This window comes from Prunus persica, chromosome G3 (genome assembly GCF_000346465.2).
Source record: "Prunus persica cultivar Lovell chromosome G3, Prunus_persica_NCBIv2, whole genome shotgun sequence".
In the NCBI taxonomy this organism is placed as follows: Eukaryota; Viridiplantae; Streptophyta; class Magnoliopsida; order Rosales; family Rosaceae; genus Prunus; species Prunus persica.
Genome location: NC_034011.1, coordinates 7,860,012 through 7,880,713, shown reverse-complemented (window position 1 = coordinate 7,880,713; position 20,702 = coordinate 7,860,012). Strand labels below are relative to the sequence as shown.

At 39.1% G+C, this 20,702-nt stretch overlaps 1 protein-coding gene across 1 annotated transcript; it reads right to left on the bottom strand.

Moving 5' to 3' along the window:
* On the bottom strand, nt 12,416-14,457 carry LOC18784459 (shikimate O-hydroxycinnamoyltransferase). Its single transcript, XM_007216615.2, has 2 exons — nt 13,878-14,457; nt 12,416-13,734 (listed from the first exon to the last, which is right to left on the bottom strand). The coding sequence occupies exons 1-2, from the start codon at nt 14,316-14,318 to the stop codon at nt 12,847-12,849; spliced, it is 1,329 nt and encodes a 442-aa protein (XP_007216677.1). The 5' UTR covers nt 14,319-14,457; the 3' UTR covers nt 12,416-12,846.

Genomic DNA, 20,702 nt, shown 5'->3' with positions numbered 1-20,702 from the left:
ATCTCATCAGTATGGGCCAACTGCAAGAGAGGGGTTATATCATCATCATCCAACAAAGACGGTGTCAAATTCATCATCCAGAGAAGGGCCTCATAGCAGAAGCAAAAATGACAGCAAATCGTATGTTCCCTCTGCACATTCAGTATGATGCCCAAAAGTGTCTCTCAACAAGAGTGCAAGATCCAACATGGCTGTGGCATCTTCGTTATGGTCATTTGAGCTTCAAAGGCTTGAAAACCCTACATGAGAAGAACATGGTGGAAGGATTGCCTAAGATTAATTGTCCCACAGAAATGTGTGAAGATTGCATTGTTGGTAAACAACATCGTGATTCTTTCCCACAAGGAAAAGCATGGAGAGCTGAGCAAATCCTACAGTTGGTTCATTCAGACATCTGTGGTCCAATCAATCCAACATCGAATGGAAACAAAAGGTATTTCATCACCTTCATTGATGATTATAGTCGAAAAACATGGATTTATTTCTTGCAAGAGAAATCTGAAGCTTTTGTTGTTTTTAAAAGCTTTAAGGCTCGAGTTGAAAAAGAATCTGGCAAGTACATTCAGATCCTTCGCACAGATCGTGGTGGTGAATTTAACTCACATAACTTTGCAAGTTTTTGTGAATTGCATGGAATACGGAGGCAACTTACTGCTGCATACACACCAAGGCAAAACGGCATGGCAGAAAGAAGGAATCAGATGATTATGAACATGGTGCGAAGCATGTTGGTAAAAAAATGTATTCCGAAGACTTTCTAGCCAGAAGCAGTCAATTGGAGTGTTCATGTACTCAACCAAAGCGCTACCCTTGCTGTAAAAAAACATAACACCACAAGAAGCTTGGAGTGAAGTCAGGCCATCAGTTGATCACTTCAGAATTTTCGGGTGTATAGCATATGCGCATGTCCCAGATGAAAAGAGAACAAAGCTTGATGATAAAAGTGTGAAGTGTGTCTTTATTGGGGTTAGTGAAGAATCCAAAACGTACATGTTATATAATCCCGTTACCAAGAAAATAATAATAAGTCGAGATGTTCTGTTTGATGAAGAAAACACATGGGATTGGAGTAGCACTGAACAACAGCAAATTTTAATTGATCATGAGGAAGCTGGCGGGGAAATTATACAACCACTACAACCTCTTCTTGAAAGTCAGGGGTCTGAATCACAATTGCAACTTCCTGGTCAGTCCCTTGGAGAAGTTTCACCAAGTTCTTCAGCAAGAGTTTCAATTCCAAATGAAGTTCAGGCAACTAGCTTAGAACCACAACGACAAAGAAAAAGACCATCTTGGATGATAGATTATGTGAGTGGAGATGAATTATCTGATGAGGATACTACGCCTCATTTCGCTTTATTTGCAGGCTCTGATCCTATATTGTTTGCAGAAGCAGTGAAAGAAGAAAAGTGAAAAAAAGCCATGGATGCAGAGATTCAAGCTATAGAGAAAAATGAGACTTGGGAGCTAACCAATCTTCCTGAAGGGCAAAAAACCATTGGTGTAAAGTGGGTTTATAAGACGAAGCTGAATGAAAAAGGAGAAATTGACAAGTTCAAAGCAAGGCTGGTTGTGAAAGGCTATAATCAAGAGCATGGAGTTTATTATCAAGAGGTTTTTGCTCCTGTTGCAAGACAGGATACAATTCGGTTGGTAGTCTCATTAGCAGCACAAAACTCATGGCCTATCTTCCAGCTTTATGTGAAATCGGCCTTCCTTAGTGGTTAACTACTTGAGCAAGTCTACATTGAGCTGGCTCTTGGTTATGTGATAAAAGGTAATGAACATAAGGTTTACAAATTAAATAAGGCTTTATATGGCCTGAAATAAGCACCTCATGCCTGGTACAATTGAATAGAAGCATACTTTGAAAAGGCAGGTTTCAACAAGTGTCCATATGAGCACACTCTATTCATCAAGTCTGGAGCAGAAGGTAAAATCCTGATAGTTTGCCTATATGTTGATGATCTTATTTTTACGGGCAATGATGAGGCTATGTTTGTTGATTTTAAGAATTCTATGATGGCTGATTTTGACATGACTGATTTGGGGAAGATGAAATATTATCTTGGTATAGAAGTAGTACAAACAGCTATTGGATTTTTTATTGGGCAAAAGAAATATGCTCAAGAGGTTTTGGAGAGGTTTCACATGGAGAATTGTAATCCAGTTGGGACTCCAACTAAACCGGGATTGAAGCTCTCAAGTGATCTTGATGGAGAGAGGGTTGATAGTACTTACTTCAAACAAATTGTTGGAAGTTTAATGTACTTGACAACCACTCGGCCTGATATTATGTATGCAGTGTGTCTAATTAGCAGGTATATGGAAAGACCAATGAAGCTGCATCTCAGAGCTGCTAAAAGAGTGTTTTGTTACTTGAAAGAAACAACAGATTTTGGTATTTTCTACAAGAAAAATGGAGGACCTATTTTGATTGGTTTCACTGACAGTGATTATGCTGGTAATTTGGATGATAGGCTGAGTACAACAGGGCATGTGTTTATGATGGGTTCAGGTGCCATATCATGGGCATCAAAGAAGCAACAGGTTGTAACTTTGTCAACAACTGAAGCAGAGTTCGTATCTGCAGCAACCTCTGCATGTCAAGCAATTTGGTTGAGAAGGATTCTTGAAGAGCTACAGTTTCATCAACATGGGCCTACTGTGATTCATTGTGATAATAGTTCAACTATTAAACTCTCCAGGAACCCAGTTTTACATGGAAGAAGCAAGCATATAGATGTGAGGTATCATTTTCTTCATGATCTTGTAACTAAAAAAACCATTGATTTGGTTTATTGTCGAAGTGAAGACCAAGTTGCAGATATCCTAACCAAACCTCTAAAGCTGGAAGCATTTGAGAAGTTGCGTGGATTACTTGGAGTTTGTTCAAGTTCCTTTTTAAACTGATTGCATAGATGGCATTCAGTTTAAAGGAGGGTGTTAAGATATTTAGTCGTTTGTTTTTCAATAAATTCCTATTTGTTAGGAAGTCTGTTGCTTTTACCTATTCCTTAGGAGAATCCCAGATTATTAGGAGTTGTTAGTCGTGGGATTAGAGGTTGCTTTATTTTCTAGCTTTCTGTTATTTGCATTTGTATTTAATTAGACTTCAAGTCAATGAATCAGTATCACATTCCTTTTACTCATTCTGCAGCAAACTCAGCTTTTAGTTTTACAACACCCCTCACCGACTCAACAAACAAGGTCGTGGAAGTCGTCGTATGCATTGAATCATCATCAGCAACATAAAACCCAGAACCCAAATGACAAGCTTTGTCTTGCGATATGAGTGAAAATTGAAGTTTTCATTGTTATAATTATATGTTTCGTATCTTATATGTTCTATGCATAGAATATGATTTTTTTTTTTTTTTTGGTGGTATAATTTATCATGTGCTTAATAAAATTTGCAATTGGATTGTAGATGAAGAAACAACCTAAAATTGATGGATTTTTCAAAAGAAAACATATTGAAGTTACCTCATCTGTACCTGATTCTAATATTGAGACAGTAGCATATGAAAATCATTCTGGATCTCCAAGAATTGAGACTACTGACAATGAAGTTGATATTAGTACTTTAGAGCTCGACCAGGGCTATGTCCACAAATATGGAATTATCCTGTTAATCAACGTGACGAAATTCGACGAGCTTACATTAACGTTAGTCCATACCAACCTATACTTTCCAAGTATCCAACCAGTAACTCATCAGCGTAGCTTTCAAAGTTCATGGTTCAAACTATTTCCTTCGTGGTTAGAATATTCACCTGTGAAAGATGTAGCTTTTTGTCTACCATGCTATCTTTTTAATAAACCATTTGGACATTATGGGAAAAATGCTTTCACTCTTGAGGGATTTCAAAGTTGAAAGAAAGTTAGAGCCGGAAAAAATTGTTCTTTTCTAAATCACAAGGGGAAAGATCCTAACTCCCTTCATAAGATTGTTGAAATATCATGTTTGAATTTGATGAATCAATCCCAGCATATACAGAAAGTCGTTGAGAATTATTCTTCCCAACAAATTGCAGACAATCGACTATGACTTAAGGCAACAATTGAAGCAGTCACGTGGCTTGCATTCCAAGGATGTGCTTTTAGAGGCCATGATGAAAAAAGAATTCAATCAATCGTGGAAATTTTCTTCAAATGTTAGAAATATTGCCTGCATATAATGAAAAAGTTGTTGGAGTTATCTTAGATAAAGCTCCCAAAAATGCCCCTTACACATCACCACAGATCCAAAAAGAAATTTTACATGTTTTTTTAACTAAAGTGAAGAAAGCAATCTGTGAAGAAATTAGGGAATCAAAGTTTTGTATAATTGTTGATGAAGCGCGTGATGAATCCAAAGAGAGAGCAAATGGCTATAGTGTAGTGATTTGTTGACAAAGAAGGTCTTATTCAGGAGCCTTTTTTTGGGCTTGTTCATGTGTCAGACACTAAGGCATTAACTTTGAAAAAAGGTATCTACTCTATATTGTCTCATAATTCACTAAATTTTCAAAATATTAGAGGACAAGGATACGATGGTGCAAGTAACATGCGAGGTGAATGGAATGGGTTACAAGCTTTGATTTTGAATGATTGCTCATATGCTTACTATGTTCATTGTTTAGCACATCGATTACAATTGGCATTAATTGCATCATCAAGAGAAGTTATTCATGTTCACCACTTTTTCACTAAATTGACTTCTATTGACAGAACCCGCCCCGGAATTTCCCCGGAAACCGGAGCGGACCCCGTCTTTGTTCCGACATCATCCCGATGCCGGGCCCACTTACTTGAAACCGAGACTCTCTACCAAAATTTTGGCAGAGTCTCCCTTATGAATTGAACAAACTAACAAAATTCAACCTGCATAAAAATACAGAATAATCCCAACCAGCAGCATGCTTTGAAGCGAATAAACAGTTTACAACAAAAATGGCCTCCGGCCTCACAATTCAAACCCTAACAGGGGCGATAACAGAGCATGTCTAAGAACTTCAATTTCAACAAAACAAAGTGCAAAGGAAATAACAGGAAGAAAGAGTCCTACAAAGGCTCAAGGCTCGGAAGCTCACGATCCGGCTCTGTTGCGGAGCTCAGTCAACTACTGGCTGGGGGGCGCAAAACAGAAAATTGTGAGTGGACAAAAATAAATTCAGTTCAATGTAAACCAACGTAATATAACCCCACCGTCTAGAAAACCATGCAAGAAATCCCATGCATCTCAAAACCGTCATACTCACGTATATATGTATATATATAATATATCAAAACAAATCGATACCAGATGCCAAGTCCGAAATCCAAAACGAACGCTTTACAAAGCCCACCATCCAAAACTTATAAATCACACAAGTAAACTCTCGAAAGCGTACCCATTGGCACGACCGGGAAGGAAGTATCCACACCGAGAAACAAGAATGAATGAATAGATATAAATATATAATATAAGAGATATATATATATATATATATAGTATAAATATAACCATCACCTAGTTGTACCGGGGAAACAATCCAACCGGGGGATTGTTTGACTAGTCACCCTGGCAGAGTCCTCGTGATGAGTCCTCAATCCACCATGTGACTAGGGAACGAGCCGTCCAACTGGGGGACCAACTCTCAGCCAGAACGTACCGTCGATAACCTCAAAACCCATACGTCTGTGATCAGTCCTACGCGCGCAGACTACCCAATTAAGGGTCTACAGCAACATCCCGTCAAGGATGCCCCGGGTTCCGACAATTCCAAGTATCTCAAGTCTCTGTATCCAAGTTCCACATCCAGGGAGGTACATAGGGTAGTGCTTACAGCACACCAAACTGACATTCTATACTCACCACTTTCCACAATCTCATCTCAACAACCCAAGTACCTCACACATAGCCAAATATATATATAGAAATTCTCAAAATCCAAATATTCGTATTCAAGATACTCCAATATATCAAAACCCAAAATATATTTTCAATGCCTCATAAAAATATCACTTTCAACAATTTCATAAATAATATATTCAAAATACCATTTAAAACATCATGCATAATATTTCCCAAAATCCATATATAAAATATACTTTCAATACCCAACTATGCCAAAACACTATACAAACATCAAATTCAACTCATGAATATAATATATTCGTTAAATTATTTAAAACGTTATGCATAAATCTTTCATCAATAAAACCATGCATAAGCTTTGAAAACAAAGTCCACTCACAAGTAGTCCCACGCTGCTTGACCCTGAGAGGGTCCCGCCTCCTGTGTATGCGTAGTCGGAGTACCTAATTCAGAATACGTATACGAGATTAATACGAAACGTTTAGAACGAGTACTTTAAATTAAGTATCCTAATTTCCCAAGTTTCTAGTAAGTGTACTAGGAATGAGACTTTCTAAGGTCCTACTACCCGATTTGGACGATGGAACAACTTCGGGAGACACTCGGTCAACCGGCGATCAAACTTCCCAATTTGGGTCAACCGGGCCCACGGGACCCACGACCTCCGTTTTACAATCCGAAAGTCCCTAAAGGTTTCACAAAGTCTAAGATACCCGTCTCGCAAGTTTAGTCCGAAACGGACGGTTAGATCGCTTACAATCGCACGATCGGACGGTTATTAAAAAAACGCAAACTTTAAGTTATTGAACCGGAACATCCGGGGTTCTGATTCATGATCCGTGAATTCCTATATGATCCTAGGAATACCTAGAACAACATATTTTAATTCGGAAAGGATATAACGGTTGGAACCTATCAAACCCGGATAACGCACAATATGCGAAAATCCGTTTGATAGTCAAACGATGTCCGAATTGAGATCCGCGAAATTCTACGTGCTCGTGACAACCAGGAGATCGTATTGGGACAAATATGTCCCTTTGCTACAGTGCCCACGCGCCGCCACATGCGCCAGCAGCGCGCGGGTGTCCAAAGCGATAAAGCTTCGCCGGAAAATCTCCAAACTACAAGCCACCTTCCGGCTACAGGTTCTACTCGACGAGTGGAACACTTTATTCAACTACACCCAAGTCCAATTCGGACGGCAATTGGCCGGAATCGGCGTCGGAAACTCACGGTTTAACCCGGAACTTCAGGGCTTCGATCCGGTGACCACCGTCGACATTGTCATCGCACAACCTAGGAAATAGCTAGAAGGGGAGGAGAGCTATCTGTTCCAAGTGACGGTGCAGCTCGCGACGGCCGGAAACGTCGCCTGTGATGTCGGCAGTTTCGGCTGTTTTTCCCGTCGTTGCCACCGCCGTTCGCCGGGTTTTCGATCGGAGAAAAGGGGTGGGCTGGGTAGAGGAGGAAGAGAGGAAGCTTTTGCAAGAAACGGCGCCTGAAATGGAGGTCGGACGGCGAAGTTCTCGCCATCTGAAATTCTGGCGAAAAATCAAAACGGGGGAGAGGGGTTCAGCCGCGGGAGAGAGAGAGAGAGAGAGAGAGAGAGAGAGAGAGAGAGAGAGAGAGAGAGAGAAGTCAGATATTTTAAAACCAGATTTTGAAATATTTACGATTTTGCCATTGTCGATGTTTTGCTCGTAACTTTTTCGTTACAACTCCGATTCAAGCCTACCGCGTGTCTACGAATTCATCTCAGTACCACCTATCCAAAAATACCAGTCACTGCCCCAAACACTTTCCGGGTAAGAAAATGACCAATTTACCCCTACCCTAAGGGTAAATTCGTAAATTCACTTAAATAATTTAAAATAGGAATTAAATTTGGAGTCGGGGTGTTACATCTATTGTCAATATTGTTGGTGCTTCATGCAAGCATAATGATGAACTAAAAAATGCTCAAGCTGCTGAAATTGAGCACATGATTGCAATTGATGAGCTCAAGACTGGGAAAGGAATTAACCAAATTGGCACCTTACAACGTGCTGGTGATACTTGTTGGGGTTCTCACATTTGAAATCAATTACTAGCTTGGTAAATATGTTTAGTGCAACATGCACAGTTCTAATTAATATAATTGATAACGGAACTACTTATGCTCAACGAGGAGATGCTGATGAGGCTTATGAGGCAATGACTTCATATGAATTTGTCTTTATCTTACATCTTATGAAAGAACTTATGGAGATCACTAATGATCTTTGTCAAGCTTTGCAATGTCAATCCCAAGACATCATAAATGCCATGAATCTTGCTTCTTCCACTAAAGCACTCATCCAAGAATTAAGAGATGATAGATGGGATTCTTTGCTTACCAAGGTGAATTCTTTTTGTGAAGCACAGATCATAGATATCCTAGATATGAATGCTCGCTATGTTGCAAGACGAGGTCGAGCAAGCCATCAAGAAGATGATTTTACGGTTAAGCATGATTACATGATAGATATTTTTTTATGCTGCAATAGATTCTCAACTTCAAGAATTAAATAGCAGATTTAGTGATCAAACAATAGAGCCGCTTATTTTGGGGTCGGCTTTGGATCCTCGTGAAGTGAATAAATCTTTTAGTATTGATGATATTTTTCAATTAGTAGATAAGTTCTATCCGCAAAACTTTGAAGATCATGAGAAGATAGGTTTGAGAAGACAACTTCAACATTTTGAGAGTGACGTCGTTAGAATTCCAAAGTTCAAAAACTTGTCAACAATATGATCTATCTCAATGGATGGTAATGACTAGAAGATCAACGACATATCCACTTGTTTATAGAGTGGTTGTGCTTGTGCTTACTCTTCCTGTTTCCACAGCAACTGCAGAGCGATCATTTTCTGCTATGTGTATAGTAAAAACTAGGCTTCGTAACAAGATGGAAGACGAATTTCTCACAGACTCTTTGATTATGTGCATCAAAAGGAAAATTGCAGAAAAGTTTAGCATTGACTCAATCATAGATGATTTTAGAGATATGAAAGAACGACGAGTGTTATTTTGATACCTAATTGAATAAACAATTATTTTTTGCCTTTAATTTTTCCAAACATTGTTAAGGTTGAAAAATTGAAATTTGTTAATGTCTTGTTTGGTTTATGTAAAACTCTGACTCCAAATTTAACCCTTATTTAAATTATTTAATTATTTAAGGGAAATTACAAATTTACCCTTGAGATAAGGGCATTTTGGTCATATTCTTAATCGGAGAAAGTTTGGGGCAGTGACTAGTATTTTTGGATAGGTCGTACTGAGACGAGTTCATAGACACGTAGTGGGCTCGAATCGGGGTTGTAACGAGAGAGATATGGTCAAAAGAAACCCAGTTGCATAATCGTAATTATTTCGAAATGAGATTTTTTTATAAAAATCAGATTTTCTCCCTCTCTCTCTCTCTCTCTCCTCGTAACTCCGGCCACCGGCCACGACTGTGGACGAGGCCGGTACCAAAATGACCGGGGCATTGTCCTCTTCCAGCCCCAGCTGACTCCCGCCTCCAGCCACCGTGGTTTCGCCGGAAAATGGAGAAGAAGCGGCCGGCGTCGTCCGATCTTTGCCGCCGTCGATCTCCCTCCTCCGGCCACCGATTCTGGCAATCAAGGTATGGAAATTCATCCCTTCTGCATGCTCTAGCTGCCTGTTGGGTAGGATTGGATCGATTCTTAGCATAGCCAATTCGATTTTCGAATTGAAATTCGGCCGGTTTTAGGATCGCGATTCCGGCCACTTCCGGTCAGTTTTTGGGGTAGGTCCAAGAACAAAAGTGGCTCCAAATAGGGTGTTATACCCAGGGTAGGAGTTTGGAGCCGTGGTGTTGAGATTTTCCTGTGAAGCTTTATCGCTTTGGGCACCCACGTGCTGCCGGAGCGTGCGGCGGCGTGTGGGCACTGTAGAAAAAGTGGCACTGTGTCTCGATGAGATCCTTAGGTTGTCACGAGTGCGTAGAATTTCGCGGATCTCAATTCGGACGTCGTTTGACTATCGAACGGACGATCGTATATTGTGCGTTATTCGGGTTCGATAGGTTGGGACCGTTGAATGGTCTCAAATTTAATATATGTTAATCTAGGTAATTCTAGGATCGTATAGGAATTCACGGACTGTGAATCGGAGCCCCGGATGTTCCGAATAATAATTTAAAGTTTATATTTTATATTAACCGTCAGATCGTGCGATCGTGACCGATCCGACCGTCCTATCTAAACCAAACTTGTAGGACGAGTGTCTTATACCTTGTAAAACCCATAGGGACTTTCGGATCGGAAATTGGAGGTCGTAGGCTCCGCAGGTCTGTTTGACCAGGGTTAGGGTAGTTTGACCCTTGGTTGACCGTGAGTCTCCCAGAGTAATCTCACCCTTCCAGGGGGGATTATCGGGTGCTAGACTATTGTGGAGGGTTACACAATATTAGAATTATTATATATAATTATATATGTTTGTACAAGAGTACAAAAGAGTCTAGAATGTCAGTTTGGAGTGCTATACGCACTACCTTAGGTACCTCCCCGGATTTTGGTTGCACTACAAGTACCACCAAGTGAAAGTTAGGTCCCACGTGGCGTAGGTTATCCGGCGTGCGGACAGGCCCCATACGTGGCGTTGGTTGTATCGGCGTATAGGGAGATTATGAGAAATACAGGGAAATGAAATAAGGTATCGCTTATGTGTGGAATTGTGTTTTATGGAAGAACTACGTGTGGCTTGATCCCTCAAGGAGGGTACGTAGGCAGCCTAAGGTTATTAGGTGCAGCCGTAGACTAAATGTTAGTCATAATTTATATTTAAATTGTTTGCCTTGTTTAAGGCATGAATTGTTTGGTTAGCGGGTTTGGTAGTAGTTGAGAATTATTGGAAGGTCGAAGGCCGTTTGTGTGAATTGCATGAAATTATATTGTGCATGCTGCCAGTTGTGAATATTAAATGCGTTTTTATGCAGGTTGTAATTTTGGGAAATGTCCAATTTATAGGGGAGACTCTGCCGAAATTTCGGCAGGAAGTCTCGGTCTTTGGTAAGCGGGCATGACATCGGGGTGATGTCAAGAATTCCAAAGGGTTCGCCTCGGGTTTTGAGAAATTCGGGGCGGGTCCTTTCAGTTTATATGTTGGCCTCACAACACATAAATTCCTGACTCCGCCACTGACCCAAACTGTTCCACGATGTCTTCAAACAAAATAGCTCGTGGTTTGAAACTGTTCCACTATGTCTTCACCCAGGATTAATTTCAGATCACACAAACTGCTCCACTTTTAGGACGTGGTTTGAAACTGTTTTTGGTCGATGGGTCTCCAAATTTTACCAGGATTAATTTCAGATCACACAAACTGCTCCACTTTTAGGACGTGGTTTGAAACTGTTTTTGGTCGATGGGTCTCCAAATTTTAATAACTGACACAACCTGGAACAACAAACCAAACATTAGAGGGGACCTCTCCTTTATGATAATATCGAACATTAGATGGGACCTCTCCTTTGTGATAATATCAAATATTAGATGGGACCTCTCCTTTATGATAATATCAGCTCTGTACCAGACAAGTTGCGCTTAACTCAATCATGTATCTTTTGAGATAAAATACCATATGAAGCTGGGAGGTTCACATGGCCTACCAAACTTTGTGTTGGACCTAAAGATGGAGTTGTGGACAATTGTTACGGTGTTAAGGGGACATGTGTCATCAAAAAATTCCGTAGATGTTCCTATGGAGAATCAAAGCGATTATATACAAGTCTAAAATTGAATAATATGATTGAAACCAATAACTTATGCTTATTTATTTGATTTACTATTCCTAAAAAGTAATACTTCGCCCTTATTTTAAAGAGATTCACTCCATGAAATTATCATTTGAATTGGCTTGTCTTGTGTTGGAATTACTAGAGATATAGTATCTTAAGTTTTACAAATGAAAATAATTAGGTATGGGAATGGGCCGGTTAGGAGCCGAGTATGGAAATACCCAAAGATTCTCTGCAATTTATTCAAAACATAAAGAAATCGCAAAAAGAACGGTGGTGCAGAGACGTGCAATAAACCTGCCCTACGTTGACCCTTGCAATTATTCTATATACTTGGACGAGGTTTAAGAAAATTACTTGACTTACTTTTTGAATTGCCTTCTCGGGCACAAGAAATAATAACATATTTCAAATTTCCATCATCTCCGTTTCTTGATGATCTCCTTATCACTGGAAACCTGATTGCCTCCCATATTGTTTGTAATATGCGATCACCTCATCAAAAATGTCAAAAATCATTCCAACTCGATGGTCTTGTACTTTTTCTTCAACACTCATTACAGTGTCATTATTTCAGTTTCATCCCCATTATTTTCCTTTTCAATCCCATTAAAATTCATTTTACCTGCATCATGTTGATTATTCTCTAGTCTTGCAGAATATTCTTCCATTCCTAAAATTTTAGGACATAAATTTAATATACAAGCATACATAATTCAGCGAATAGGCAGACTTGACACTGAAGTCTCCAGAACAAGAACCTCTTGATTATTTACTCTTCCTTTTTTCACAGTGAGAAATAAAAACGCTACAAATGCTCTTGCATTAATCCAAAATTTCTGAAAGTATAACCGAAGTGCAGGTTTACCAAAGGCACTAACCTTTATGCAACCAAAGTGATTCAGTATCTTTTTGTTTCATGGAGAAAGAAAATCTTATTAAGAATCACAGTAAACTACAGATACTCCGAAAAAGAAGTCCTCCACAGCAATAAACAAAGCTTACAGATACTCCGACAATCTTATTCAGTACTAGGGTGTTTCTAAAACAGATACTCTAATATAGATTAACCAAAAGACCACTTGAACTTTTCAAAAACAGCTGCTTTCCGATCAGCTAGGCCACAGTCAATGAAAAGTCCCAGAACTCGGAGGACACACACAGAAGCCCAAAGTATGTTCAACGTATTGCTCCCATTCGACGCATTTCATTTCCTTATATCTCATACAACAACTTGGAGAATGATTTCATACGTTGAGATTGCAGAGAAATGACCACTGATAAACTTCCATCATTTGTTGCACTTGGTAACACAAAAGCCAACCCCTCATATCCAATTCCACCAGGCCCCATGAAAGTAGGTCGACCCCAACCGAAATCAGCATCATAGATCGGCAGCCTAGACCAATTAGTTATTGCAAGTCTCGGGCACCTAAAAGTATGAGCTCCGCGAACATGGGGTAACAGGTCAGGCTGAAGTTCAAGATAGTCCAGCGCTGATCTAAGATAATTGTTGTCCATACGCACAACAGCATCATGAATACGGCTTGCAGCATACCATGTTGGTTTTGATTTGATATCCCCTGCTGCAGCAATTGGTGCGCCTGAAAAAACCACGTTGCCGAAGAAACCAGGAGGGAGGGGGGGTTGCAGTCTGGACCTTCCATCAACTGCAATATGTAGTTTGGTCTCCTGATCATCAGGAAGTTCACGTGCCACGGATGCGCATCTCCAAATATGACCTGCCAACATCTCATATGTGGTATAGTTGATTGTGTTCCCATCTTCCTTAGACTTGGCTTTCAAGATGTTGAGCTGCTCCCGTGTCAATCTAAAAATGGATACCGTTGCGCTCTCATCACCTACAGCTTTTGTACCGGTTTTAATGGGTGGATCAGGTTGGTATTCAATGTGATCGAATGCAGGCTGTGGTGGGTCTCGGGCACGAAGTAATGTCCTGTCGATGAATGGTGGAATTGTAAGGTCAAGACCTCGAGCGATATCAGACCATGTATTTACAAAGTGGAGACCAGAAAAGCCATCTGCTACACGATGTTCCAGGCCAACACCAAGTGACAATCCACCACATTTGAAGTATGTGACCTGATGCATAAACAGAGTAAAACCAGAACCATACTTTGTAAGTTTAAGTCATATCAGGTTCAAGAATTGTCCCGGATGATATTATGAGCAAGAGAAATAAAAGAAAGGGAGTGAAAAAATGTCTCCTCTCTTTCTCTGAATACCTGTACGACCAAGAGGGGATAAGAGGATATCCCAGCGGAATAATCAACAGCAGGAACGAGCTTCCGGAACTCAAGAGTCGGCGCAAAGTCCCCGAACTCATCAAGGACCGAGTCAGTCTCCGCCACAACAAACAGCACTCCCTCTCCATTGCAATCGATCTCGATACGTCCCTCATCGTTCAGCTTCAGGCGGCCGGCCAAGGGGTAGAAGGGCACGAGGGCCTTGGCAAGGGAGCACTTGAGCACCTCCGAATCCAAGACACAGTTGTTTTGAAGATGATGTGCGCCGTTTTGAACGTTTGGCCTCCTGTAGAAGTAAACACTTCCAAGGTGAGTTGCCGAAATCACGATATCCAAGTGCGATATCCACAGCGCCTGTTTTGGCGTTTCCTCCTCTGGCTTCACCACCACTGACTCCCTCACTCTCACGTGGACCGACATCTTTTGCAAGGCCCTGCCCAACACTCCAAACCTTTGTAGTTTCTAATATATTTTCTCACTAAGCTTCAAGTATGGAGGTTCAGCGCATCATTGTTGATGGAACGCACCCTCATTTATTGAAACTGCTCCACCACGTGCTTTTCATTGTCTAATTAAGTGTTGTGTCTTTCAGCCAAATTAAAAGATGGAAGAGATACATTGAACAAATGCAATGGAAATGCTTATGTTTAAATTTAAAAGATGTTTAAATTTCATATGTTGCTAACTGTTTACATAATTAGTTGTTCTTTAAGATTAGATAATTAGTTGTTCTTTAATTATATAATTAGTTGTATAATTAGTTGCATTGCAGTCACCGAATCTACCCTCCTTCAGATTATATAATTAGTTGTTCTTTAATGTTTAAATTTCATGTGTTGCTAACTGTTTAGTCTCCAAGATTTAGAATCCCTAAGCTTTGAATGGCAAAACCCTACCCACAGTTAAAAACAGAAATGACGAAGCAATTTATATTTCATACTAAACATATTTGCAACGCTAAGACACCACCAGAACTTTAATACCAAAAAAATAGACACTATTAGAACTACTTAAAAAACAATGATTCTACGATCTAACAAAAATATAACTATAATTGTTACATAAAAAATAAAAATAAAAACTCAATTAAAAAATAGAAACTACGATGCCATTATTATTCCGTAACAAAATATACCACCAAGAATAAGACACTACCAAAACCACCTCAAAAACAATTATTAATCTACAATCTAAGAAAGATATAACTGGAATAGTAACAAAACAAAGAAGGGAAGTGCTGAGTATTGGGAGAAATCGTGACCTCCAAATGCTTCCATGCTCGCCCTAATCGCTTCGAAGGGGAGTATTCCAATCATTCCTCTTTGCTTGTTTAGTTTTTAGTAATTTAAGTTTTTGTTTTAATTTTATTTTGTTTTGTTTCTTCCCTTGGCCTTATGATACATTGCATAATTTTACTCTTTTCAACATTAAGGACAATGTTTCATTTAAGTTCTTGGTGGGAATTTTTTTTATTGTGTCGAAACTTTGAGTGTTCGTTTTAATGAATTATGTACACTTCTATAACTAATTTTGCCATTCAGTCCAGGTTGAGTATTTCATTTTGTTATGTTGATTCCAACCATATAATGAACATAAAATCTGGACTAACGGTTTGAAAGTTATTGGTCCAAAACGGGACAGAGGTCGAAACTGGAAAACATAGAAAGTTCATAAATTCATCTCTAAAACGTGATAAACGGGTGATACCACAGTGATTACATGGTGATACACGAGTGATACAATAATTCTTATTTTCTTTTCTTTTATTTTCTCTTTGCATGTTTTGTTATTATTATTTTAGTAATTTTAAGTTTTTGTTTCTTTAAAATTAAAATTAAAATTAATATAAATATAAATATTTAATGTGTCATATGAGCCGATTTTTGGTAAACCGAACGAGCTACCTCTGTCAATATAGTGTCTAGGAGTTCTTCGGCGACACCTTTGGTGTCTAAGAAGGTTTGGGTTTTAAGCAAGACAATTTTGACCTCTCCAACCTTCCCGGAACCATTGGCTGTGTTTTCAGAGGCCCTTAACTAGTCATCCTTGAGTTGCTTGTATATTTATGTGTCCATAAAATAAATTTATATATATAAAGTTTAACTTAAATAAAAATTTAAGTTTGTTTTTTAAAAATGTTTTTGCTTGTAAGAAAATATATATTTAAAATTAAAATTTGTGATTTTTTTTGTTTTTTGTTTTTATAGTTATTTTCTTATAAGTTAGTCTATGTTTTTAAGTTGTGTGGTGAGTTGGTATCTTTCTTAGTGTCGCTAAAATTATAAAATAAAATAAAAAATTTACACAAAAAAAAAATTAATTAAAAAAAAGAGAGGAGGAACCAGGGGGCTACATTAATTAAAGAAAAACAACAACAACAATATTGTAACATCTCGACCCAATTTAATCATTTTATTAAATTTATTTTTATTTTTGAATTTACAATTTTTCCCTTAGGGGTAGGGTCACTTTAGTCACTTTTCGATTATGAAGGATTTTGGGAAAATGAGTGGCACCATTGCGTAGAGCTAGCTCTCACGAGTTCGAAGACACGTAGTAGGCCCAAATCAGAGATTTAACGAAGAATTTGTGGTCTATGGAAGTGCAGTGGCACAATCATAATTTTTTCAAAGTTGGGTTTTAAAATGAGCTATCAGATCTCTCTCTCCTAGCTCGTGCAACCCTCTCCTTGCTCGCGCAACCCTCTTCTCATTCCCGAAATAGACTGGCTTGTTTGGTCGGCGTTTTCTCCTCCGTCCGATCAAGATTGGCGACGTCACGACCCACAAAACATTCGTCTCTTCGTCATCTACACGTGCATACCCATTTACACCTACGAAACTCCAAGTTTGGTCGCGATTTTGGACTAGAACCGAGCGAAACCCTAGTTTGGTCGCCGGTGGTGTTCGTGCAATTTTCGGCGATTCCGGCTGCTGTTTCTGTTGACCAAGGTATGGTTCTTCATCCCATTCACGTGCTCTAGCTGTTAGTATATGTATCTTGGATTGATTTCAAGGTTTTACAAATCGTTCAATATACCCATTTTAGCTTACGGTTTCAGCGTAGAAGTTGATCCCCTAGTTAGTCTGAATCTGTTGGCATAGGTATTGTAAGGTGTTTTCATGGGAAAATTCTCAAGACACCATACCTTGCCGACGGAGAGTGGCGGCGCGTGGACCACTATGTGGCTAGTTAGTCTGAATCTGAGCACGACGGTATGCTTGGATTTTGAATTGGTTTTCATTTGACTATCGAAAGAATATTGCACCTATTATGCGATATCCGGGTTTGATAGGTTCGGACCGTTTGATCGGTCCCAATTTCAAATATGTTGTTCTTTGTACCTTTAGGATTGAGTAGGAACTTTCGGATAGAAAATCAAACGTCGTGGCCCCGCTGGGTTGACCAATTTGAGAAGTTTGGCCACCCTGTTGACCGTGAGTCTTCCGAGGTCGTTCCACCTTTTGAAAAGAGTTATATTGGCTTTAGAAACTCCCCGGTAGTCGTGCACACACACTTTGAATCCCGAAAACTTAGGAGTTGAATCCCGATAAAATAGGTACTCAGGCTCCACGAACTCAACAGGTGGGACCCTCGAAGGGTCAAGCAACTTTGGACTTTTCGTGAGTGGACTTTGTTTTAAATGATCATTATTTTCAAAGAGTGGATTGTCTTGCATATATATAAATTTGATTATTTTGATTATTGAGATTATGAAGTTATATTGTTGTTTTAATTATGGGTTATAATATCTTGGGAAATAGCCCTAAATGCCACCATTTTTATAATTGTAACTGAAAATACCACCCTTTTTTAAAAAATTTGGAACTATAACCTATAAATATATTTTTATTGTGCCCTTATTGCACACATATCACTTTTGCTGAAATTTTATTCTCTCTGTTTTGCTCTCTCTCTTCTCTCGGCTCTCTCTCTTCTCTCGGATCTCTCTCTTCTCTCGGCTCTGTTTCTCTTCACTCTCTCGTGGCTTTGCTCTGAATCTCTGGTCGTTCAGCTCGCAATCTCTCGTCCCTCAGCTCGGACTCTCTCTTCTCTCTTCCTCTCCCAGCGACAGGTACTGTTCATCGGCATTTTCTTACACTTTAAGGGTTTCTCCGAAGTTGGTTTAGGGTTTATGCATTTCTCTGAAATTGGTTGAGGGGTTTGTTCGAAATTGGTTGAAGGTTTAGGGATTTCGCTGAAATTAGTTTAGGGGTTTGTTCGAAATTGGTTGAAGGTTTAGGGGTTTCTCTGAAATTGGTTTAGGGGTTTCAACGAAATTGGTTTTGGGGTTTATCTGAAATGATCTTAGTATGATGATTCCTTGTTTCAAACAGTGAATGGGTTTGTTCTTTGTGGACTGATGCTTGCACTGCTATTGTGTTGCTGTTGCTATTGCTGTCGTATTGTGTTTTTTTGCTAGTGTATTGCTAATGTAGTGATGTTGTGTTGGCATTTTAGTGCTATTGTATTTTTAGTTTTATTATGATTTTATTATGGTTTTTGTAGCAGTTATTGATTAGTATTTGGTGGCTTAGTATGAGTCTCTATGACCATTGCATTTAACCTTCTTACAAGTCTAATTGGTATCTATTTTGTTTGTTGAAGATGATATCAAAAGTGCAAGACAATTAACCTGTGTATATCATTTTGAACTTGTAAACTCCCAACCATATCATACTTTTTGTTTGAGAATAATGCTTGTTAATTTGACATATTTTTTTATAACTCTGTTTACTAAGTTTAGGGCTTGCATATTGGATATGGATGAGTTTTGTTTAGAACCATATGTGGTGTAATATGAGTTCTTTAAAAGTTTGCTGTTTTGTGCTTCATCATTGTGTGCTTAAAAGAAAGCGGGAAATGAGTGAAGATGGGAACCTACCACCAGCAGGTGTGGTTTAGAGAAATGGGGACAATGATTTTGCTATAAGCTAACTGTTTAAGCTTTTGCTTTTCTTGTTTGTGTATGGATACTTAGAGAACTCTGTTTCTGAGGAGAACTTATAATTTTGTAATTGTACATGTCTTACAAACATTTTATACAGTTTTGATGTTTTATTTATGAATTTATCTTTGATATTTTGTTAAGAAAAAACTGAAGGAATGGTGTCAATTTATTTCATTTTCTTACATTTGAAAGGAGGGCCATAGTAGAGTCAGTATTGCGGTTGCCACTAATTCATAGGATGTTCCACTACATTATACCTTGAAGTGAATCAATTGTTTCCCGATGTCTTGTTGTTTTTTAAAACTCTTTCTAGTCAGATAGATTTGTATCGTTAGTGTTGAATTGTTCTCAATTAGGCTTGTGCTACCGCACAATCCCATTCTAGCTGAAGCTGTCTCATGATTAGATGGTGTGATTATATGGTGTGTTGAGATGTGTGTTTAGATATTAGGGTTATGCAGGAGTGGTAGAGTACTGGGTGTCTTGAAACTTGGCTTTGAGCCATTAAATGAGGAGGTCAGTTGTAAATAGCTGGGGTTTTGTTTATGATATGTATTTGTTGTTTTTTTTTTCACTTCATATCCTATAATAGGCTGTTGATAAGTGGTGATTGTTTATTGCTTGTTATTGTCTAGATTGCAACCGACTGAAAGTTTGTTTATAATATTGGCATGCAGGGAAATATGGTTGGTCAAGTGAAGTTGATGATTGCAGAGGAACAAAAGTTCCAAGGGAAAGCATTGTCGCTATCCCATACGAAGACCGCAATCACTACGATCAAGGAGAAATTCACTGAACAGCAGCTGCAAATGTTTGAACAGAGTTGTTTTGGTCATCTCCTACGGATTGAGGACCTCAAATGGACTTCTCCAATTGTCCACTGCTTGCTGCTCAGGAAAGCTGATCCCAAGACAGTTTCCCAACTGAACGGGATCAAATTCATTGTTGGCAATAAGGTCATCCAATTCACGGTGCAGCAATTTTGCATCGTGACAGGGCTAAGGTTTGGAAACCTTCCCTTAATTCCGATTCCCACTAATGAGAACTGCTCATTGAAACGGAAGTACTTTGCCAACGATAAAACTGTGAACCTGTTGGAATTAGAAAAGGCCTTCCTCAAATGCGATGATGAGGACGATGTATTGAAGCTCGGATTCGTATACTTTGCTGTGTTTGTGCTGTTGGGCAGTGAAAAACATGTCCACATTGACATGCGATATTTGAAGTTGGCGGAAGACCTTGAAGAGTTTGGGAAGTATCCATGGGGTGCTGTGTGTTATGCGAAGACAAATGCGTCACTGCTGAGGGCACTTTCTGCAGATTACCAGCGAGTGAAACTGCCCACAAAAACTGCAAAAAAAAAAAAAAATTCTGGAAAGAAACCAACAACAACGGCAACTGGTAGACCAAGAGAGTACCACCTCAAAGGTTTTGCCTATGCACTTCAGGTGAGCAAATGTCCATTGATGTTGAAGTTAAATTGCATTTGTTTACAATGACTGACCTTTTATTCCTCAAACCAGATTTGGGCGTATGAGGTCTTTCCAGCGTTGGCTGCACTACATTTGGTGGTGCACGAAGATAATGCGTACATCCCTCATTTACTACATTGGAGGAGCAATAGTTCGCCGCGTTTTTATGAGCTAATGAGCCAAGTATTCGAGAACCGTGAGGTTAGTTCAGTTTGTAATGATAATGTTAGGGATATGAAAATATAATATAATTACTTTACTGATATGTATATTGTATGTGTAAATTACAGGTTGATGTGCAGCTTCTCCGGCCATCTGTAATGGACAAGCAGCAGCCGTATTGGACTTGGGGTGACAGTGCTGACGACACTGAAGAACTTG